The sequence below is a fragment of the Carassius carassius genome, chromosome 50, assembly GCF_963082965.1.
Source record: "Carassius carassius chromosome 50, fCarCar2.1, whole genome shotgun sequence".
Lineage (NCBI taxonomy): Eukaryota > Metazoa > Chordata > Actinopteri > Cypriniformes > Cyprinidae > Carassius > Carassius carassius.
Genome location: NC_081804.1, coordinates 7,956,651 through 7,980,359, shown reverse-complemented (window position 1 = coordinate 7,980,359; position 23,709 = coordinate 7,956,651). Strand labels below are relative to the sequence as shown.

The following is a 23,709-nucleotide window of genomic DNA, read 5'->3' as shown; positions in this document are numbered from 1 at the left end:
ATTCCCAATATTGTAACCGTATTAAAATAAGACTTCGTTCAAAGAAAATAATTATTAATATTGTTTAAAATAAAATAGCTGACATCTCTAACATGACAGTTTGCCACAAATAAAATAGCTGTCAATGGACACCGACATGTAAAATGTTGCAAGGTAAAATAACTCGCCAATATTATTCTTTCTTTGGTATTGGTTGACCGTGAACCTGTGGTCTGATTTTTCTTCTCTTCTTTGGAGTCCTGTTAAGATAAGTATGCTCATTTAAAGCTCAACATATATGAATAAGGACCTCCTAAAGTTTGTCACCGTGTTTGTCGGTTGGATTATGGGACACATTGGACACTGGACAAGTCGTCATACACAGCTTAAAGCCCCCTACTACAACAAACCCCTTTTAACTCTTGGGATGGATTTAACCGAGGTATAGCAAGCAATGCAGTTAGCATGCAGTTCAACTGGCTATACGAATACAATATTTTAAGAAAAACACAATGGTTGAGGTAGATGATTTTATCTATTGACAGAAAGGCTTTGGGAAAAGTGCTGTCTGCATATTACACAATCATTTTTTTGTTTGCTCTTTAACTCAGATCTGATTGTCATACAGTACATCCAGTGTTGGGAAGGTTACTTTGGAAATGTAATAGGTTACAGATTACAAGTTACCTTGTTTAAACTGTAATGGTAGTGTAACTTTTTCAATTACTTTATTAAAGTAATGTAACAAATTACTTTTGAGTACTTTTTGATTACTTTTATAAATTTGTGAAAATTAAAGAATATTAGATAACTGTATTTAAGTTGATGTATATGCTTTTATTTATTAAGCATGTGACGTATTCTGTGTAATAAACTCCTGAAATATTGGTGTTTTTTTTAAACTGCTGTCTCTTTGTATATGATGATAGTTTTCCCAAAATAAGTAAAATGCACATGAAGTGACACAGAGCAGTTTTAGGAATTATGAGGAATATTGAGGCGGCAGAGGTTGAAAACACTGCGAGCTTCAGTAGGCTTATGTGTAGTAAATGAAACCATGTCTTTACAGGAGGGGCGGACTGGGAAAAAAATTCAGACTGGAAAATTCAAACTCATACAAACCAGTCCATGGACAAAACTATTTTTTGTTTGGACCTGACATAAAAAAAAAGGTTTAAATCTTTAATTTGGACTGAACTGCACCTTCACTTCCATTTTTCTCTTCAGTCTCTTTATTTTGCCCGGTTATCCATCTCTCTTATGACTTTAATACTCAAGATTGAACAAAACTAAACTATACAAACAATACTCACAATACTACAATATCTTTATAGAAAAATCCTAATACTGTACACGAGTCATGTTTTTCCCTTACAAAAGTTAAACATGCTTTTATTAGCCTATATAAAAGTAAAAATTTTTTTTTTTTTTTTTTTTTTGCAAATGGATTTGTATTTTTAAATAAATACATTTGTAAAATAATTTAACATTTTTGGTTACCACAGTTAAACAATAGTAACCATTTTCTCTGGATTTATAGTTAAATATTAAAATGTTAATTTTCGTAAGGGTTGTTGTGTTGTCTGTCATAGCTCCCCCTAAACCTATTAAAAAAAAATCGGATTTTTTTTTCAGCTAAATTACTACTGTAACATTACAACTGATAATAATGATGTCCTTTATATAGTATTTTGAGTGATGACTGATGAGCAACGTGCTGCTGCTTGATAAAAAAAACAAAGACAAAAAAGCATCTTTACAGATGAAACTGACCTGAAACCCTGAACAGGAGTTCTGCTTCTCTGCTCCAGCAGTCCTCTCTCTCTCTCTCTCTCTCTCTCTCATTCATTCATTCATTCATTGATTACTCTGATCCAAACCGTTTGGCGGAGGGGCGGAGAGCGCGCGAGTCATGACTAACACTTCATGACTTATTAAAGATTTAATTATCAAATGGCGGATTCACAAATGATCGCTTTAGTACATTCGGCAGGCAATTATACAATAATGATATTAAATAGCAGGCCAAATCGGCTGCCAGGCCACCGGGAATTGTCCCGGTTCTCCCGGTGTCCAGTCCGCGCCTGATTTCCAACACTCAGAATGTGCAAGTCATATATTGCATTTGTGGGGCTTAATATTCACAGACACTAGTCCATGCCATGTTTTGTTACTGACCTACTTTTGATTTAGTCATCCAAAATGTGGCATATTCCGTCCGCGTTAGGCATTTCGTTTTTATGACTGGATTCTACGAACCAGACTGTATTTCCGCATCCCGGAAATTATCAGGGCGGTATGTCTCAAAGTAGTCAGTGCAATTTGGGAAAGATATCAGTTAAATCTGTATGTGGATGTGTGTAAATATTCGAATGTAATCCCCTTTGTAATCGTTAAAAATTTCATAAGTAACTGTAATTTAATTACTATTTTTTTCTTAGTAACTGTAACTAATTACAGTTACAATAATTTTGTAATTAAATTACGTAATGCCGTTACATGTAACTAGTTACTCCCCAACACTGAGTACATCATAACCTCATAACGCCTCCAAAATAATTAGTAACACAATAACAAAAATAGCAGAGCTGTGTTCTTGAGCTGAATTATGTAGGATTGTGTTACACAGTTCAGGTCCTGAAGCTTTGAGGGTGAGGTGGGTTAGGTTGAGGTACACTCTCAGCAGGACGGTGGAGTTAATGTGACCCAGACCGATCACACTATGGCAGTCTGGCTGCGTCTCATTCCTCTCAGCAACTCGTCTTGGCTGAGTAAGTACTGTAAGTGAAAGGAAGTGAGGGTGTCAGGATTGGTGTGAAGCTCTGCATAAGTTAAACCTAGTTAAGCAGTTCAACCTGATTTGTTTGATCATGTTGCTTAAAAAAAAAAATTTGTTTTGGCCATTGTGTATCATGGACCTTTTTAAAGTCCACATGAAATCAAAATTGACTATTTACTTTGTTCGCCTAAATTGATCGTTTTGTGCTGAACAATTCATACATGCGAGTCAATCCACACAAAAAAAACTTTTGGCTTCATAATCTTTAATCAAAATCTGAAAATGCCCCTCCCCTCTGCATTGGAGGACCTTCACTGATGACGTAGGCTTGAGGAATTTGGTGTCTGCTTAATCTGTAACCACGCCCCTCCAACTGACAGTAGACGTCCTGCCTGTGTGTTTGCGAGCATTGACAGCGCGTGAAAGGAGAGATGGCGAGGAGGTGCATTTTTGGTTGTGGAACTCACGGAACAGTTTTCCCTTTCCCTAAAATTCACATCGAGATGCTCGCGAGTGTGAACTTGCTCCTGAGCCGCCACGTCCAGGTGACCATTTGAACTCTCCGCATGTAACGGCTCAAACATGTAAGGTCTGATTCCCGTGATGAAATGATCCTCCATGTGTTCCTGTTCTTCATCTTCCACCTCCTCCTGCAAACTAAATTGCGGTGATTCAGGTGGCGAGTAATCCTCAACAACCGATTGTAAACTTGCATTTAGATCTGCCTCCATTTTTTGAATTAAACACCTACTTATCTAGATCCAATCAGGTGCTAGTTGGAAAATAAGCCACGCCCACTATTTTCCTCATTTATTATTCCGTTTCTCTCGGAAATACGTCACAACACTGGAGAAGTTCCGTTTCACGGGGACTTTAACAATTCTGGTGTTTTCAAAAGCAAAACCTTTTTTTAAGCTATTGTTATATTGGTGCATATAAATATAATTTTCTAGGCACTGTAGAATAAAAAAACAAACAAAAAAAAAAAACCCGTAAGTTCTCTACTTACTGTGAGGTTGTTAATTTCCCTTGAAAAGGCCTCGATCTGCATCCCTGATTCTTTAGTGTGCAACATCTGAAAAACCAAGATATCCGTCAAATATATTGATGTAAATAATGTACGTTCATATTCATCTTTTGGTCATAGTTAGGAAAAAAAATGTATTAATAGAAGGAATTTTTAGCAGAAGAAATGGGTGATAATGAAGTGCAGATATTGTAAAGGGAGAGGAATGTACCTGCACAAGTGCATGAAAGTCCTTTCCCAGCATGCACTTCTCCACATTGTGAAAATGGGTGTTTGGTGATGGCCAGACGCATGGATGAACGCAGGTTAATGCTTAATGTTTGCAAATCATGCATGTCAATGTCATTTTTCAGAGTTTGTTATTAAACATTTGTTGCAAGAATTTATTTTTTAAATCATTTACAGCCAGCCCCCCCCCCCCCCCAAAGGACAATGACAATGGGGTGGGGGGGTTGGGACGTAGCTTTTCTGCGTGTAAAAAAAAAAAAAAAAAAAACATCACTGGGATTGAGGAAGTTTATTGATTGTCACAATATTTTGGGTTCTATATCGTTACACCATCTTCAACTATAAAAATACTTGTGCATTTTATGATATAAAAATAGCCTCATGATTATTTAAAATGTGCTGCTGAACATTTAATAGAAGTCTATGCTTTTTTTTTTTTTTAAATCACCATAAATATACCATTAAATTAATCCCTAAAATATGCAAATATTGCACAAAATTGTACACTGTCTTTTAAAACAGCACAAACTACATGTCAGGTTACAAAAATGGAATACTTTAATAATATATATATATAAAATATTTATTTTTTTTACGATTCACAAAAGAAGATCAAATAACTGTCCATCACAGGAAAAATGGCACTATTCTGAGAAAACTGTTCTGTTAAACCCTGCTGCCTTTGTGAGATGATTTCATTTACATTACTTAACCCTTGGATTCAGGTCTTCCTGCGTCCGTACTGCTGTCTTGTGTCCGTCAATGAAGGATGTTGCGATGTTATAAAATGGCACCTGTGTGGTTGTGAGGTTGACATGGGTTTTGTGGGATATGGGTGGAAGGGTTATTGGCTGCAAGCTCAGCGGTGATGGCTAGCAGAGCATCAGATCTGTAGATCTCCCACCTGCTCCCATCTCTGTGGGTCCCTGTCAAAGATGGGGCTCAGGCCCCTGATGCCGCTGTAGGGTTGGTTGGCCCCATTGAGCAGGGCCTGGGCTTTTGAAGCGTCCAGAGGGCAGATGTAGTCAGTGGAGTCCTCAGCACGCTTCTTACGGTGGCCAAAACTGGAGAAACCTATTTTACGTGGCTGAGGAACAACAAATGAAGAATAAAACACAAAAGCATGATTAATGCATCATCTAATGCTTACTTAAAGTTAATATTGAAAACACTTAGAATTTAACACTGTTAAATCTTTAGGAAATTGAAAATCGTAAATGACTATTTTTCATACTGTATATTATAATAGCCAAATTCACTTTTAGTTCGATTTTGTTTTTAGTGTTTTTTTATTTTTTAAGACAACAGAATTTTTATTTTTTACATCTGACACCATATTATCATCATCATCACTTCTACTACTACAAGCATTAATAATAATAATAATAACAATAATAATAACAATAATAATAATTATAAAATCAGAATATTTCCACCAAATTAAATGAACTTTTTCATTATTATTAAAATTAATTAAAATAAATATTAAAATAATTAGAATAAATAATTGTTTGATACTAGCACATTAAAATTAATAATAATAAACTCTTTCGTCACCAAATTAAATTAATTATTAAATTCCACCAATGTCATTAATTTAACTATTAACGTAAATTAATTAAAATGAATGAACTGAATTGGGCTGGATATCAGAAACTGCCTGCGAATTATCAAATTATCCTTATCGGATTGTGACAAAAGACCAAATCATGAATCTCCAGAATCAAATTTTTTGAAAAAATAATAGAAAAATAAAGAGAATTTTTAATGCTGTTTGTTGGAAATAAAAAAAATTTATCTGCAGAAGTAGTGCATTTTAAACACACACTCTTTCTATTATTAGGAAAATTAATGGCTCAACTACCTAAATGATTACAGAAATGTTTTATCTAAAGCTTCATTGTGCTTCGTAAGTGTGCTCAGCTGATGCAGCAAATGTGCATCTAAACCAAATGTGCTGAGATTAAACAGGAACCGGGCAGCTGAAGCATGTGTCTGTTTATGTCAGGGCTTCCGACTTCATTCAGTTGCAGGGATGAAGGCGTTTCTAAATATTTGGTCAGCAAATGTCCATCAAAGTCAAATCTGCGATTTTCTCACCCGGACTTTAGCAGTGGTTGTTAGCTGTGTGTATCCTGATGATTCCAGGTACTCTTGTTTCTCCTGCTGAGCCTGAGAGCCCACCAGCATGTTGAAATTAGTGGCCAGATGCCTCCTCAGCAGAGTCTTCTGAGGGGGGATGTTCAGGAGCATCGCAAGTGTGTCCGAGTTAAAACGAGGTTCCAAGATCTGTGAAAAAGGAAGATCTGAAGTTACTATGGTGTTCTGAGTAGTTTTTAGTGGGCTGCTATGCATTTGCTAGGGTGGTCTGGATGGCTGCTTCCTGGTTGTGAAAAGAGCCCATAAGAATTAATTTAGGAGTTGCAGGAGAACGTGTTAGATGCTAGTTACTCACTATGAGTCCTCCATGCACTCCGCTGCCTCTCAGGTTGGGAGCGTATTCTGCCAGGTCAGCTGATCTGAGCCACTCCATCACACGGTGATTGGACCACTGAACAACCTCAGAAGGCGATGTCTTATTCTGTCAAACAACATGAAGAAGCATATCAATAATGAGCAGTATAAGTCCTGGAAGTATAGAGCTGGATTGCCCTCTCTTTGTTTCTGTTTATTTCATCCACACCTCATCTCCAGGTCTTCTTTTGAGGCAGCTGGGGTTGAACTTGTTAACATGTAGGACGTGGATAGCACACTTGATGCTAAGATGATGCAGCTGACTGGTGACTTTCAGAAACAGCAGATCATTCTGAAAATAAAACCAAATTATCAATACTGATCACATGATATATTAGTTAATTCCAGTCCTCTAACTTGATTGCAAGGCACTATAGGAAGTTAAAGATATTTACCACTGTCAAGTACTGCAGCATTCTACCGTCCACACGTCCTTCGCTAAACTGGTCTTTGTACTGTGGTAAACCAATGTCATCCAGCCACCCTGTGTAGAAATAACAGTTTCTTTATATAGTGTAACTACAATTTTTTTTTTTCTTTTTACTTACATTATCTAAAATATATATAGGTGTATGTATGTGTGGAGAACTAGGAGTGTCACTTAAAGTGAAGTAATTCCTTATAAAAAAAACTAAAACAAAGCAAATATAACTTTTTAAATTGACAAATATACAAATTTAAAAGTTTAATTTGTTTTCAAATGTAGTTAATAAAAAGCCCTTCATAAATCTTTTCAAATGAATTTTTGGGACATTTAAATTGCATTTATTTGTTTACATTTTTATTTTTTAATTAATATTTTGGACCGATTCATTGTATTTTTACAGCACTGGTCCTCCATATGTGCACAAACAAAACTGTGAAAAAAATATTTATCAGTAATGCACATGCAGAATGATAGAAATTGTCAGCGTTTGTCTCAGAGTGGTGTCATGGGTACATACGCGTGACCCAGATGTGGTCCAGTTCAGAGGATTTCTCTGTGATTTTGGTGCTGAAGGAGCGCAGAGCCAGCTGGAGCTTCTTCCTGTGAAGAGGATGTTTAATGCCCAGCTCCTACATGTGAAAAAAACAGAAATCAAACTGGTTGTGACAGCATATTGTTTCTGTGGTAACGGAGTTATCAATATCAAGAATTGAAAAGAAATATTTTGAAATGTTCAATTAAATAATCCTCACATAAATGTAAACACATTCACTAAAAACCAAAGCTGAACATTCATTTGATTTGATGGCAGAACACATTAGTAAGTCATGCAGCATTACAGACACGGAACAGAAGTTAAAGTCGCTCTGGCAGGTAGAACCAAACCAGGATTTGAGTGGCACCACTGCCACCTGAAGGAAGAGGCATAGCCAAATCATTTCACAGTGTTGAATGAGGAAATCAGATTGTTGATGTAAACCACAGGTCTGAATTTGTTATTTTTTTTAGCCCATAGTCTTGTGCTTAAATCTTGTATGAAGTATCGCTCACCTTCTCAATGTCCTGCGAGGAGAGTAATGTCTGACCGCTGGTGACCCACTGTCTGGCCATATTCACGTACTGAACCAGACCAAACTCCTCCATCCATGCACACACCTGATCACATGACCATTTTGAGAAGGGGATATTCCTGTCACTGCAGAACACATGTAGAATATTAGAAAGATGAATAACTGTGCTCGTTTATGTATATTGCATAGTAGGTGCTGAGATACCGTGCTGAGGCATTGGTGCTCAGGCAGTCGAGTCGAGGGCCGGCCGTGGCCCTGAAACCCCCTCGCCTGAAGTCAGAATCAGATCTGTCTGCAGGAAGACTGCCTGACTGTGTTCTCCTGATCCTAAGAACCAGAGCAAAAAAAGGTGTGGCCATAAGGGCACACAAAAATGAGTTATATAACCAATAATATCATAAGCCACTTTTCATGATACAATCCAATCCTGAAGAGTAAAATGCAAACTTGTGATTTCCATATTTCACACAATATCACTTAAAAACGCATCATATTCGAAACCATAACGCTTTTTTTGAAAGCTGTCTTTAACCAATTAAAAAACCCTCAAATACTTACTTTCCCCACAGTTTTTTACGAATGCCTTTCTGGTTCTTGTGCTGTGGTGAAACAGGAGACTGCTGACCTGATTCTAGTCCAGACGACATGGGTGAAAGGTCAGACAAGGTCGAATCATCCGTCTTCTCTGCCTTTCCTGTGAACAGGAAGCAATCCACTTGTTCAGTTTTGTGTTTCTGCATATTTAGTGGTTCACTATTGGACTGAACACGCATTATTCCTTCTTTAGTAGTGGTCTAATGGTTAGAAACTTGGACTTCAAATCCGAAGGTGTTGGGTTCGAGTCTCAGATCGGCAGGAATTGTCAGTGGGGGGGATACCACGACTGAGGGGAGACCCTTGAGCAAGGCATTGAACCCCCAACTGCTCCCCAGGTGCTGCAGCAATATGACACACCCACTGCTCTGGGTGTGTGTTCACTACTTTGTGTGTGCACTTGGATGGGTTAAATGCAGAGCACTAATTTCAGGTATGGGTCACTTCTTCTTCCCTTCACTTCAGAGGTAAAGAAAGCAAATACTTATGTCACAAGGCTGCAGAGGTGTTTAGAATTTTTACTTCTATAGATCTCAAAAAAGCTTCTTTTTAAACTAAGAGAAATAGAAATTAAAATGATTTTAATAGCGATCAAATAAATTATTCATTTATTCATCATTAAAAAACAATTAATTAAATAGCCGAAGCAGGGCACACGGTCATAAACTTTTCTAGTTTTCAGCACCAGACTTCTGAAGTCTATATGAAACCCAAATGGATTTTCCCTTATTCCTTTTAACCATATAAAGTACATTATATTTGCATCACATCAAGTATAAACTCAAAGTCTAATCTCTGAGTTGAGAGAGAAAGGGGAAAAAAAATTCCCCATGCTTTCAGCTTTAAAGAATCAGGATAGGAGAGCTTAGGTTAAATCCAATATGACACAGCAAGAGTGTGCTCTGTGGTCGCATGCAAACGTGAGATTGAGACGACAATACCTAAAGCTGGAGCACTGGCGCTTCGGCAGCGATCTTCGGATCGAGTGAGAGAGGAGAAACGCATGCGGAGACAGTTGCACAGCCCAAGAGATTGATTAGTCAGAGAGAAAGAGTAACGAAAAGATAAACAGAAGATCATGCAAAGACACTTGCAGTGTTAAAAAAGGCTGAATAAGATGCTTAAGCTGCTATAGTCAAAAAGCTTAGAGGACAAAAGTATTCAGAAAATGGAAGAGCAAACAAGCACAATCACATCAGCTGAGGTTATACAGTATTAATAAGGTCAAAGGTTATGATAAAAAATTTAGCCTGTGTCTGAAAGCTAAAAATGCAGTCAGTATACAGAAACATCCTGTCTATTATGCCTACAAAAAATACATTCACAAATGTCATTTTTCTATTTGTATTTTAATATTTTAGATTATATATTAAATATTTAACTTAATGAAAAAGTTCACCCAAAAATGTTAATTTGCTGAAAATGTACTATTCAATCCTATGTACTATTAGTCCATACAAGATCCAAGTTTGTTTCTTCATCATAATTTATTATAATTTTTTTTTCTTTATCAAATTTGGAGAAAATTAGGATTACATCACTTTGCTTACCAATGGATCCTCTGCAGTGAATGGGTGCCGTGAGAATGAGTTTCTGGGTGAACTATTACTTTAAATTTATGGTAAGAAATCAACATCGTACACACCAAATGCATGGTTCTCTCAAAAGCTCACTTAAATTTTGTTTTCAGAAACAGCCCATGTTAACAAATAAGTTCATCACAAAGAACTGTGGGTGCTGTGAGACAATTGCTTACTCAGGTTGAATTCGCTGCCTTCACTTTCATCAGGAGACAGTTGCAGTGCGGAAGACGGCTGCAGTCTCACTCCATTCTGCTCTGGACGACTAAACTTGCCCGGAAGCGTCTGATATTTGTTATTTTCAGATTTATATCGGTTCTATGGAAGAAATAAATTCATCTTGGGGATTAAATATTCATGTTGAGTTTTTCATATTGCTATTAATTAAATTAATAAATTAACCATAAAACTGCATAATTACAAACCGCTTTAGAATTTAATTAAACATATAACATGAATAAATGAACAAATAAATTTAATTTCGAACAACAAGAACAAACACTGTAATGTCAGTTGTAAGCATTTTCTGAATATGCATTTTTGTTAAAATAAGCCAGGCAAACAAATAAACGTGCATACGTTATGTTAACTAAGGCATGTGCATACAGCAAAGGCTATTGTTGTGGTTCTGGTGTTTTGTTAGCTTTAGTTTATTGGTTTATGTTAGCTAATAGTACCTCTAAAACAGCCTCTACTGGTTGGCCCACTACATGCTTAAGAAAAAACCAGTCAAAACACACAAACATACACTTAGAGTCACACTGTTAGTTGAAACATACAGAATTAAAGCACTATTGTTTATGTTAATCTAGCATTAAAGAGATCTGAATTTAGTTTAGACATTCAGCATAAAAAAAGCATTTTGTTAATGATATGAGTTAATTGGCCACAAGAAGCAGAAAAGTCATATTTATTTATACAAAATGATTCTGGTTTTTGTACCATCTGTAAGCTTCCACTTTGGAGTTCTTCTAAGCTGGTGGACAGCATCCGTGGTATTGACCTGAAAATAAAACCATGAACAATTATATTACATATTTATAAGCTTTGCTTACATTATTGCAGAAATTGCATAAGTGCATCTTGTTTGTTCAGGTTACGTCACAGACTAACAAATGTAAGCTGGAAGCATATTCTCATTGTTAAAAACAATAGATGGATGTAATGTTATTTGATTTCCAATGGAAATTAAGCAACAAAATTCGAAAAAAAATTATTCACTTTAAATTTGCAATCTGACAATAACATTGTTCCTGTCAAATTTAAATTACATTTTTGCAAAAATAAATAAAATAAAGCAATCTCAAGACAAAACTCCATTATTAAATTGAAAAAGAAAATATGAAAAAAATAACATACACTTTTACAAATTTCTTGCACCGTTAACACATTTTTCAATTGAATTTTCTTTCTCTTTCACAGTGTACAAAAAAAAGTTAGCAAAATTATTTTCTATTTGCACATATACTGCAAAAATGATTATTTCTGCTAAATGTATCTAGTAATTGATTGTGATTTTTTTTTTTACATGCACCAGAGGAATATTGAAAATATCTAAATATCAAAGGAAATGCTCCAGCCATAACTACATCGATTAGTAACAGCGTGTGTGGTGTGTGGCAAAAACATCACAAGAACAAGGCCACTGCTACTTTAGAACCCCTTTTAAACCAGCACAAACACACACTCCACTTGCCATTGTCTGCTGTAAAAGCCCAAGTGGCCAATGGATACCATCGAGGTCTCCATAGAGGGCAGTATACTGCGAAAGCTGGGCCAGAGAAGGATAGAATGGGATGGAGTGCAAGAAAGACAAGAGTTGACAAAATCACATTAGCTTTGGTTAATAATTAGGACAGTAAAATGGTAACTAAATGGTCCTTCTCCCAAAGAGGCCTCCTGATCCCGATTGCCTTTAAGAACAGCGTCCCACTAACACTCTGCTATAATCAAAGTTCTGTTATTAATACAACCTCTCACTCACCTGGAGTCCAGCTCCCTCTGGAAACATGGAGAGACCAGGAGTGGCGACGGGCCTCGGGAAGACATCTGTGGAGAATGAAATAAGTAGAACTTAAAACCTAATCAAAGCTGAATAGAAATATGGAGACAAATGGATCACAATCTATGCCTTTTAGCATTTTAGGGTTTCCCCTGAAGTCCGTTTATAATGTTAGTCAAGATTTCTTCTCTAAACTGTTCAAAAGTAACAGTAAAACATTTAAAGTGTTACAAAAGATTTCAAATAAATGCTGTTTTTTATGGAAAAAATGCATTATAGTTTCCACAAAGATATTAAGCAGCAGACTGAGTAATGACTGGAGTAATGGCTGCTTTTAATTCAGATTTGCATCACAGGAATAAATTAAATTGTTTATTTTTGTACATATGTTTTATCAATTACGTATTTTTAATAAACACTGCCTTGGTGAGAGTAAGAGACCACCTTAAAAAAAAACATTAAACAAATCCAAACCCCAAAGTATAAATAGTAGTGCATATATACATTATTATTGGCTAATTTTTTCACATGTAAAACAACCCACTCTGTTAATGTGTTTATGGTTGCAACATTGTGATGACTCCTGAATGACCTGTTTCTCCATAAATGGTCTGGTTGTACTATTAAAGAACTCAAAAAAGCAAGATCATGCAGTTTTTCTCTGAAATGACCCATCTGAAACCTTGAACAGTACCTGTAGCTCTGATCTGACATTGTCAGAGTATGCTTTATGCGTCAGGGCTCTTATTTTTCGAGTGCCATTAAGATCCTCCTCACTGCTGCCAGACAGCAACATATTGTTGGTCACTGAAGAGTCACAGAACCACATTCAAGGGTCAAATTCATCTAGCAATGGAGACTAAAACATTAAAATAGTAAAATTAAGTTTTACTCAAAATGTACCTTGAGAAAGGGCTAAGCTGTCCTTTAATTTTCTGTACTGGACCAACAGAAGATTGAGTTCCTCTATGTGTCGATCCTTCATAAACAAAACAGAGTTGATGTTTAGTCTATAAACAAACCCCTCTACCTGTTACAACATGCATGCTGCTTCCTGCACATTTTGGACCTGTTAAATGCAAAGTGCACACATGCTGACTTACCTTTTCATTATTGGCAGCTATTAGCATCTCCAGTCCAGTTTTTAACCTCTGCAGCTCTTGATCTGGAACATAAAGAGCAAAACTCAATATGTGCACCATTACATTATTATGGCAGTGTTGGGGAAGCTAGTTTAAATTATAAGTAGCATTAGAGTTTCAATATAGTTAGACCACAAGCAAGATTCGCTAATATTCAGTTATATACACTAATCTACATGCAAAAAGAAACTTCATTAGATGATTTTTATTTTTAGATAAATAATCTAAATTATATAATTCAGAATTTAATCCGAGACGTACATTTCTGACACAAAAAACAATGGGAGTTTTGAACAAATAAACACAGATTAGGCTGACAGCATTAAAATCTGAATGTGAAAATTTACACTAAATACAACTAGAATACACCCTGATTTAAGTGAACATCGACAAGCACAGTAGATTTAATGAAATATTATGCAGTATATGAAAAACCTTTAGGACAACTTGATTGAATAGGAAGAATTAGACTTTGATTTGATAGAATCACACACACACACACACACACACACACACGTATCCATTGAGGGGATAGTCGCGACAGACTTGACAGTTTTCCAGTGTACATAAGCCAAATTAAGAGTGACGCTAAGGGGCAGCTGAATCAAGCTGGGAGAAAGCATGGAAGGATCATGATACATTAAATACATAAATTATATTTTTTTTTATGGATTCACGCTTTTTATTTATCTTCTTTTGAACTGATGCATGCAACACCCATGGTATTAAACAGCTTAAAAGAGCAAAGACAATTTTTTATATAACTCTCACTGGATTCGTCTGAAAGAAGAAAGTCATATACACCTAGGATGACTTGAGGGTGAGTAATTTATGGGCTAATTTTCATTTTTGGCTGAACTAACCCTTTAAACTTAGTTTTGGCTAAATTTGCAACCCTGTTACTCATTTCAGAATCAGAAAGAGATTTATTGCAAGTATTCTTGTGCATACAAGGAATTTGTTTTTAGTGACATAAGCTTCCAGTACACAGAGACAACAACACACAGACACACAAAACTTATTTAGTACATTAATAAATTGTCTATTTGATTATGATGTTTCTTTGATGTTTATTGCTAGAAAAAAAAACATTAAACAGTCAAACTAATCAGGGTTTAAAACTGTCCTTAAGACTTAATTTGTAAAGGGTTCAAGTCCTATTTTGTACCTTATTAGTGTAAAGTGTCTTTTATTAATGCAATGCTAAACTATTCTGCACTAAGGCCTCACTTCAGCAACCATTAGAATTTAATCTTCTTGGTACCTCTCTCTGTGATGTCATTGTTGATGGTTCCTTGGGACAGAAGCTGATTCTGTAAACACTCAATTTCAGCATTCTTCGTAGCAAGCAGCTGCTGGAGTTTGCCAATCTCAGTCTAAAAAACAAAACATAAAACACTTTAAACCATCATTTTATTAACACTTAAGAAAGAAGAAAACAAGATCCACATGTTTCACAACAGTGTATGTTTTTGGAAAACAGGGGAATCTGAGACTGACAACACAAAAATGACAGGTTACGAATACGAATACAGGTTAAAATGACCTTCACCATTTTGGGTGATAAACGGTACATTCACATTTAAAAACACCCACTATATTGTCAAAAAAATGGGGTGGGGTTGGGGGAGTTGGACTACTACAAACATGTAAGCTTTTTCTGTTTCATATGTAGAATATACCTACTGTTCATATACCACCACCAAATAGCTAGCACAACTCTCTCTGACATGATTTCCCAGAAAACTTGAATGGTCAAGTAGCTATGCTGAAAAAGGCACTGAATGAAGAGATTACATCATCCCTATCAGAACTTTGAGACTGGCTAAAACGTCTTTGGATGCAGATTCCTTACATTCATGTCCAAACCTTGTAAATGCTCAAATGTTAGCACATAGCAAGACACATGACCCTCCTGTTATTTCTGTGCCACCAACCGCAACACAAATAAACATTCACTCATCAGCCATTGTTTAGTCAAACATGAGAGAATGCTGTGTGGGTAGTAACAGGCAAACATGACTAAATTAGGGAAAAAACTATTAGTAATATTTCATTACAGGCTATAGAAGACAATAAGACATGATGAAACGTACATAAAGAATGTGCTGTATGTACAAATATAGTGTGTCAATCTGTTTACATTCCCATACCGAAACTGCTCAACCCTTGTTCCCAAGATGGACCGACCTGACAATCTACCAGAGAAAGAAGTCATACGAACCCACACTAACGTGCAAGTATTCACACAAACAGAGATGGATGATCTATAGTAGCCTATCCACGTGTACAGTTTTTCTACACTGCTCACTTCCACACATAATGTGGTTTAAAAGATTGCCGCTAGACCATGTGGAGATCTATCCTTGGCTAAAGCTCTCAAAGCTAAAGCAACTGCAAGCCATCTAAATGGGTAACCATTAAAAACTGGGGATCATGAAGCTGCAAGATTATCGTAACATATTTAGTGATTAGCTTGTCAACAACTGACTGAGTACCAATCAGTGATGTGTCAGTGAACGGGTGTCTAATCTCGCTCTTGGAGGGCCACCTTCCTGCAAAGTTTACCTCCAGCACATCTCCCTGACAGTTTTGGGTGGTCCTCAAAAGTTTGATTATGTGGTATAGGTTTAATTGGGATTGCAGCTAAGCTCTATAGGATAGTGGCCCGGATTGGATAACCCTGACTTAAAACAAATCTAGATGGAAGAGGGTTCAAGAGGCACAAGGACTGGGAGCTCAGAGAGGCATAACAACCAAAGGAGAGGACATTTTCATGGAACTATGACAAAGCTTGGAAAATGTAGACTACTTGAGCAGAGGTGGAAGTATTATGAAATAAATCTGTCTTAAATGGCACTCTTGATGCAAAATTCAATCAAAGTTCAACCGCAAGGACTGAGGGTGCCATTTTGGGACAGGGCCCTCATCGCCCTGTCCCTTGTGTCATATTCCTCATGGACGACGACAAGGGATAAGGAGGGTTAGCAGGGTTAAGCACCTGAGCTGTCCGACAGCACTTCTCCCAATGCTGTCGTTCTACCTGAGTGTGCTCGACCGTGAGCTTCAGTGTAGCAAGCTTGGTCATGAGCGACTGGTAACAGACATGGAGGGAATAGGTAATAGAAAGCTGGAGGAAGAGAAAGCCAGAGGGATGTTCATTATGCTAAGAGCTTAAGACACTCTGAGAGTGCAGTGAACAATTGAATTAAATGTATAGAACAGTTATGGGATCAGAGCAAGAAATTGCATTGAAAAGAGTCTGCATTTAGGGTTAAGCCAATATGGCTAAAGAGACTGTTAGTAAATGCTTATGGGGCAGTTAAAGTTGTAATGAACAATACAGAACGACTGAAAGCTAATAGGAGTCCAGATTAAATATGCATTACCTTAGTGGCTTTGAGCTTCCTTTCATATTGTGATTTCTCACCCTCCAGTTCTTCAACTTTGCTCTTAAGAAGGTGAAGCTCTTGTAACAAAGCCTGATGAAAAAAAACACAGAAATAAAAAAGAACAAATTACACATCACCTTGCAGTAGCAAACATCCAACCATTCTGGCAACTGCTCCTGGAAAAACTATGCTTCTGTCTAAGGTACAGAGCTCCTAAATTGACCTTGCAGAAATATAAAACCCTGAGACTTTCTTGTGCATGTGGAAAAATGTTCTTGTGGGCACTTGAAAGTTCTAGGGTCTTTTCCCCTGCAAATTCCACTTCAGGGGTTCCATGCTTAGGCCATTCATATCAATACAAAGGAATTCGGGAGAAAAGGTTTGGACTGACCCATAAAACCCACACACCATGCAGTTAAAACACAAGAAAGCTCTGGAGATTCCTGGAAAACCTTATTAGTTTCTTAAAAAGATAACTTGGGACATCAAAAACTGCCCTAATTGATCAAGGAAAAGAATCTAATAGTCACCACTAAGCCCACAACCCTTCGGGGAGCTCTCTGGATCTACTCAGAAACCGTTAGCGTTAGTGAATTTCCATCATGCAGCTTTACACCCAAAATAAATCATGACATTCTGTCATCGGAACACACTGCAAACACCAGTAACCATGAGATTCCCACAATGGAGCCCACAGACAAACTGGATTCATTGCAAGAAGAGGCAGTTAGTAGCAATTCCTGTTGGAGTGTCCAAAAGTGAGATGGGGGGAATGGTTATTTTTTAGGGTAAAGCAAGGAGGTAAAAAGGGGGTCTTGAAGTAAATCCACCACGTAATGAGGATCTGCCTACATTCTCTCCTCCACTTCTACAGTGGCAGCTGCATTCCTCAGCATCAGAGGCACCAAGGCCCACATCGGGGCTCTGGTCGAGAGCCTCGCGTGTGCCACTGTCGCCCAGGCTCTCCAGAGCTCGCTGCTCCTGGATGCGATTGCTGATTTCCTCCTGGAATTTACACATCTGCTCCTGTAGTTCACTAATTAGATTAACCACACTCTGAGAGAGCAAAAACAAGAAAGCCAGAAAAAAGGAAAACAGTGATCAGATTTGGAAACACAGTTACACATAGACATAGACGATCTTATGAATAATCTGAGTTCTCTGAATAGGCATATTCATTTTTGGCTTTGTGGACATTAGGGTTTAGAATCTAATAAGTCACATTTCCACTCCAGAGGTTCAGGCTCAGTTTTATCTAGCGTTTGGCCCTTTGGACTTTTTAGAAAATAAATTACCTTAAACTTTAAAAAAAAAAAAACCTGTCCACAACTAATCCCCAACAGAGTTTATACACATACCTTCTATGTTTTCAACATTTTTTTGTATTATGCTTGAAATAACATTCTTCTGTATAAATAGTAACGGTGGTGAAGAGACCTGCATTGTGACCTACTCTTTGCCGGTAAAAGTTTTTTACTGACCTATTCGTCTATATGAGGACAAGATTTTCTGGGAACCAAGATACTTTGTTTCAGAGGATTAAATGCAGGTGTTTGAGATTCAAATAAATTTTGGGCATCTGTTATACTTAATCTGTGACGTATGATGGTACAATGCACAAATTAAAAGATAATATGATTTTAGCAAAAAGCATGTTAATGTTCAGTTTGTTTTTCACTTGTGAACAAGAGAATGATTAGTCAGGCTAATCTTAGCTATTCTGATAGAAATGCAAAGGCTGTCAGCCAGAGGAAGTTTCATATGATATTCCCAGTTGATGATAAAGCTTATATATAGCTCTATGCTAAAGGTGAGTGGGGGAGATGTGTGTGGTGAAAGTGTTTTGCGCCTGTTGTATGTTCAAAGTGAATTTCTGCCATTCCGTCCTGTTGAATGGAGCCTTGCAGCTGTCACCCTTGAGGCCAGTGTTTTGATGCAACAAATGCAAGGAGAGCTCGGTTACCACAGAATGTAGAGTGTGCAATGACACTATGGATTTATGAAAAGAATATAAGAAAGAATGATTTACAAGATTCACTCAGTAAACCCACAAATTTCAACATAAACTAGTCACAGAATATGCACATACTTTTGTGACAAGCAAGATTTGTGCAATTTCAATTTTACTGTTTGTAAATATGTATGCATGTATATGTATGTATGTAAGTGCAGAACATTATTAGCAGCCTTTCCTTCGCTTGTTGCTTAATTTCTAAAAGTGAATGATACTCATTGCAGATGTGCGTAAAAAAGCGTGTGCATGTTGTGTACAGCTGAACACTTCTCAAGACAAGCACTGAGCACTTCTGGCATCTGTCATTTTGTGTTCATCAAGCTGCCTTGTCACTATCTCCTATTTAGGCCCACCACTTGCTTTAGTGTCTCTACTGATTAGCATCTTCCCTTATCAGCACGCTGCCTTTTTGGCACTGGGAACATTTGTGGGACATGGGGTTTGAATGTGTGTGTGTAATTGTCTCTGTGTGTATACATATCCAAAAATCATGTTTCGTTAAGCACACTGTCAGTGTGGAAAGGCTGAGTCTCTGTGATAGCCCGATTCAAACGAATGTCAAAGACATAACAATGAGACGTCTATTGGCTCAGAGTCAAACTCCTTCCTGTTTTTGGTCTCTTTGAGTCCTTGGTATACTTACCTGACATCAAACACCAGTAGAATGTTCACATACTAACTGAGAAATTTTAAGAGCCATTTTTTCTAATGACTTCCAATGAAGCTGATGAAACATTTTGAGTCTATGATACCAAAGCAAATGAATATTCAATATGAAAATTCCCATGACTTAAAGCTTCTGTCAATAATAATGGCTCTTCAAGGCTTTGAAATCTCTGATATTTCCAGGTTTTCCCATGGCTGTGGTAAACCCGTTCCATCTTTAGACAGAAAGCCAGAGATTTAATATGTTCAAGAAAAATAAAGCACAGAAAAGATGCTCCTTAAAGTTTTATGTTGTTTTTCTGAGTCTGTTTAGTCTGTTGACTCTGCACAAAGTATGTAACACTGCAAGTTTGATAAGTAATTAGGTGTTAAGAGTTGATAAATCTACAGGATCTACATATTCTCACCACAACATAAACATGCCACCATGACTTCCCTGTCCCCTAGTTATGTTTCCACATGCCAAGTGGAAACATCAGATTAAATATCAGCTCAAAAGCATATTTACTGATCTTGTATTTCAACATGACACTCTTGGTAACTACAATAGTGTGTCTGATATCAGTTTCTCTTCTATTATAACCATACACTTTTTTTATTACTATACCTCTAAATGTATTTAACAACACATAGACTGACACGGCTGCTTCCTGTGAGTGTGGTTTCAATTGAATTAGAGGCAACTGGTGGACAACAAAGACACAGGCATGCTCAAAAAGAACTATATAGCATCTAGTCAACCAAAATCATTCCTAGTCAACAAATCTAAAAAAGTACTACAATATAAGCATTATATTGCATTATAATTGTAAAATAATACTGATAAATGCCAATATAAGCATTTTTCAGTATTATTTTATGAGCTGTCAAACAATTCTAGGAAGCAGAGGCGTTGATAATAAAATAGAAAAGATGTATAAACTATACTCTATAAACAAACTAATTGAACATTCATTTTTGATATACATATTTAAATATATAGTTTAGAACAAACTAAACTATTAATAAACTATTGTTTATTTTTACTAAAATAAAAGTTTTCTGTCATTTTAATAAATCTGAAAATAATTATTGCTAAAATGAAATTGAAATAAAAAAATACAAATGTTTTCTGTAATTTAAATGATGCTGAAATAAAGTAATTATTAGATGAAAATTTTAAGCTCAAACTAATGAATTGGCAAAAGCACATAACATTACTCAAATTTCTAAAATTAATATGAAAACTAAAAATATAAAACTAGGAGGCCAAATAATTTTTTACAAAATATTTATAAAAAATTAAATTCTTTTTTGCTGTGATAATAAAATTGCCATTGAGAATCATGAAAACAATGTATTGGTATTTTGGTTACTGATATTTTGACATCCCTGCAAGACAGACTACACATATAGAGGAAGTAAACAGCCATTGGATTAAATCATTATCATTTAGAAAACTACAATAGTATGACATTAATCAAATACCATCTCTTAACAGATTAACCCATTCGCCCCTATGAACTGACAGACTGATACAGTACCTCAGCTTTATTATGTTTCTCCTGTTCATCATTGTGGTTGTGTTCCTCCTCCATGCCGACTAGCTTTAGTTTCAGATAGGAAACTTCATCCATGAGTTCCAGTTTCTGTGTCTCCAGTGAGGTTCGGCTAAGGAGCTCCTAAAGCACATGCACACACGTTAGCGAAAACATGGTGACACACACAAACACACCTACACATTTGTACTGTATACAGTAACAATCACACGGCACACAGGCGCTTCTTGATGCTCCACTGGCCAAGTTCTCTCACAGTAATGCTTAGGCTGAAGCCAAGCGCCACTAAATATACTCAAGCACACTATTTTTACTTCCTCTGCCCCTGTATGTGAGAAAGTCAGGAGGGCCAAAAGAGGGAAACTTTGTTTGATACTACCGGCTAAATCAAGCAGGGCACTGAGAACCTTTGCGAACCAGTGTTTAAAAAGGGCATAAATTGCCTTGTGCACATAAGAAAACCTAAAATATTGTGGTGGTATGATGATGGTATCAGATGGTAAATCTGTGGTATTGTGATATTTACAGTTGTGCTGAATGATTACAATATTACTACAGTATACCTCGAAAAACTACAGAGTATTACAATGAAATCAGGCAAAGATTTTCTAAACAAAACTGCCTCATGCACTTTTGTTTAGTAAATATTTTCCCAAATGCATTCAATTCAATTTCCACATAATCAATCCAGCAAAAAAAAAAAAAAGTCAACACATTTTGGCTAGTCCTAGTTATGCCTCATACTTTGACCAAGGTCAAATACTTTGATTGGTTAAATGCAGAGCACTAATTCCGAGTATGGGTCACCATAATTGGCCACGACACTTTCACTCACTAGATCAGGGGTGTCAAACTCAATTCCTGGAGGGCTGGAGCCCTGCAGAGTTTTGATTCAACCATAATTAAACATACATAATCCAACTAATCAAATCCTTCAGGCTCATTTGAAAACTACATGGTCTGTTTGTTGGAGCAGGGTTAGAACTAAACTCTGCAGGGCTCTGGCCCTCCAGGAACTGAGTTTGAAACCCCGGGTCTAGATCATGGTGTACAGCAGTGGTTTTCCAGCTTTTCTACTCCAAAGTCCCTAATTGGCCACAATAAAAAAGGTAAAAGGCACCACAACTTGTCCAATTGTTTCTGATTTACTGGATAAGAATTACATTACAAGAACACATTACTAGAGTTGTCACACACCTGGACTTATTTTGTGTGTTTTTGCCCCTGTGACCCAGTTTCTGTCTTCCGTGTGTGGTTTGATTAGTTCCCAGGTGTGTCTAGTCATTTCCGCATGTGTTCCATGTCCCTGTTAATTTAGTCATGCCATCCACCTGTGTTTTCCCAATTATCCTTTGTATAAAAGCCTTGTCCTTTCAGTTCTGTCTTGTCGGGTCTACTCGTCTAAATGTCAACTTGTCACCTGTTACTTGCCACTTGCCTCTTGCCACCTGTTATTTACGACTTACCTTGTTTATGTTTTATTTAATAAATCCTTGTTTCGTTTATCCCTCGGCTCCGTGTTCCTTCCAGCAGCATAAGCCGTGACAGAAGACCCGACCTGAAAAAGTTAAAAACTTCGTGTTTTCCCTCCGTTTTGTTTTCCGTTTTTTTTTCACAGTCTTTTTTCTTTCCGTAGTGTTTCATGGATCCCCTCTATCGCCCCGAATACCTCCTCCTCCTGCTGGAGCAGGAGGGACTGTCTCTCGAGGACCATACCAGACGGTTTCTCTGGCTAGCTAATGCCACCAGCTACCCGGACCACGCGCTCTGCACCTTTTATCACGCCAGCCTGAACCCTAGGTGCAGAGCGTTGTCGCCCGAAGATGGTCCTCGGGAGGATTTCGCCGCCTTTATAGAGTGGAATCTGGTGAGAAATGGGTCACCTCTCACGGTCGGCCCAATGGAGGATCTCGCCAGGTCCACTCTGGACCCAGAGCCCAGCCTACAATCTCCCCACGGTACGAGGCATAAGCCCGAGCCCACCGATGATGGAGAGCCAGAGAGCATCCCGTCAGACCAGGTGCGAGAGCCGGCGACACTGCCCACCACGAGGGAGCAAAATATGGAGCGCCAAATGGGTCAAAATGAGGGGGGTTCCAATTCACCTATGCCAGATCCTCTGTTAAGCCCAGGAAGGGCTCCTGATCTTCCGTTAAGCCCAGGACGGGCTCCTGATCCTCCTGTAAGCCCAGGATGGGCTCCTGATCCTCTGTTAAGCCCAGGAAGGGCTCCTGATTCCCCGTTAAGCCCAGGACGGGCTCCTGTTCCCCCGTTAAGCCCAGGACGGGCTCCTGTTCCCCCGTTAAGCCCAGGACGGGCTCCTGATCCTCCTGTAAGCCCAGGACGGGCTCCTGATCCTCTGTTAAGCCCAGGACGGGCTCCTGTTCCCCCGTTAAGCCCAGGACGGGCTCCTGTTCCCCCGTTAAGCCCAGGACGGGCTCCTGATCCTCCTTTAAGCCCAGGACGGGCTCCTGATCCTCCTTTAAGCCCAGGACGGGCTCCTGATCCCCCGTTAAGCCGAGGACGGTCTCCTGAACCCCCGTTAAGCCCAGGACGGGCTCCTGAACCCCCGTTAAGCCCAGGACGGGCTCCTGATCCTCTGTTAAGCCCAGGAAGGGCTCCTGATCTTCCGTTAAGCCCAGGACGGGCTCCTGATCCTCCTTTAAGCCCAGGACGGGCTCCTGAACCCCCGTTAAGCCCAGGAAGGGGTCCTGATCCTCCTGTAAGCCCAGGACGGGCTCCTGATCCTCTGTTAAG

General features: G+C 37.9%; 1 protein-coding gene across 1 annotated transcript in view; it reads right to left on the bottom strand.

The window, feature by feature from the left end:
• Nucleotides 1-2,519: 2,519 nt before the first annotated feature.
• Nucleotides 2,520-23,709, bottom strand: part of LOC132133828 (liprin-beta-2-like) — a 41,993-nt gene continuing 20,803 nt past the window's right edge. The window contains exons 5-27 of the mRNA XM_059546823.1: nt 20,938-21,075; nt 17,587-17,790; nt 16,732-16,824; nt 14,607-14,718; nt 13,304-13,365; nt 13,104-13,179; nt 12,895-13,007; nt 12,183-12,247; nt 11,895-11,969; nt 11,141-11,201; nt 10,876-10,911; nt 10,375-10,516; nt 8,583-8,718; nt 8,229-8,351; nt 8,005-8,149; nt 7,472-7,583; nt 6,923-7,011; nt 6,697-6,819; nt 6,469-6,594; nt 6,114-6,302; nt 4,918-5,100; nt 3,768-3,833; nt 2,520-2,757 (exon numbers count right to left, since the gene is read on the bottom strand). Coding sequence (XP_059402806.1) covers nt 2,695-2,757; nt 3,768-3,833; nt 4,918-5,100; nt 6,114-6,302; nt 6,469-6,594; nt 6,697-6,819; nt 6,923-7,011; nt 7,472-7,583; nt 8,005-8,149; nt 8,229-8,351; nt 8,583-8,718; nt 10,375-10,516; nt 10,876-10,911; nt 11,141-11,201; nt 11,895-11,969; nt 12,183-12,247; nt 12,895-13,007; nt 13,104-13,179; nt 13,304-13,365; nt 14,607-14,718; nt 16,732-16,824; nt 17,587-17,790; nt 20,938-21,075 — 2,532 coding nt within the window. The 3' untranslated portion in view covers nt 2,520-2,694. The remainder of the gene's footprint in view (nt 2,758-3,767; nt 3,834-4,917; nt 5,101-6,113; nt 6,303-6,468; nt 6,595-6,696; nt 6,820-6,922; nt 7,012-7,471; nt 7,584-8,004; nt 8,150-8,228; nt 8,352-8,582; nt 8,719-10,374; nt 10,517-10,875; nt 10,912-11,140; nt 11,202-11,894; nt 11,970-12,182; nt 12,248-12,894; nt 13,008-13,103; nt 13,180-13,303; nt 13,366-14,606; nt 14,719-16,731; nt 16,825-17,586; nt 17,791-20,937; nt 21,076-23,709) is intronic.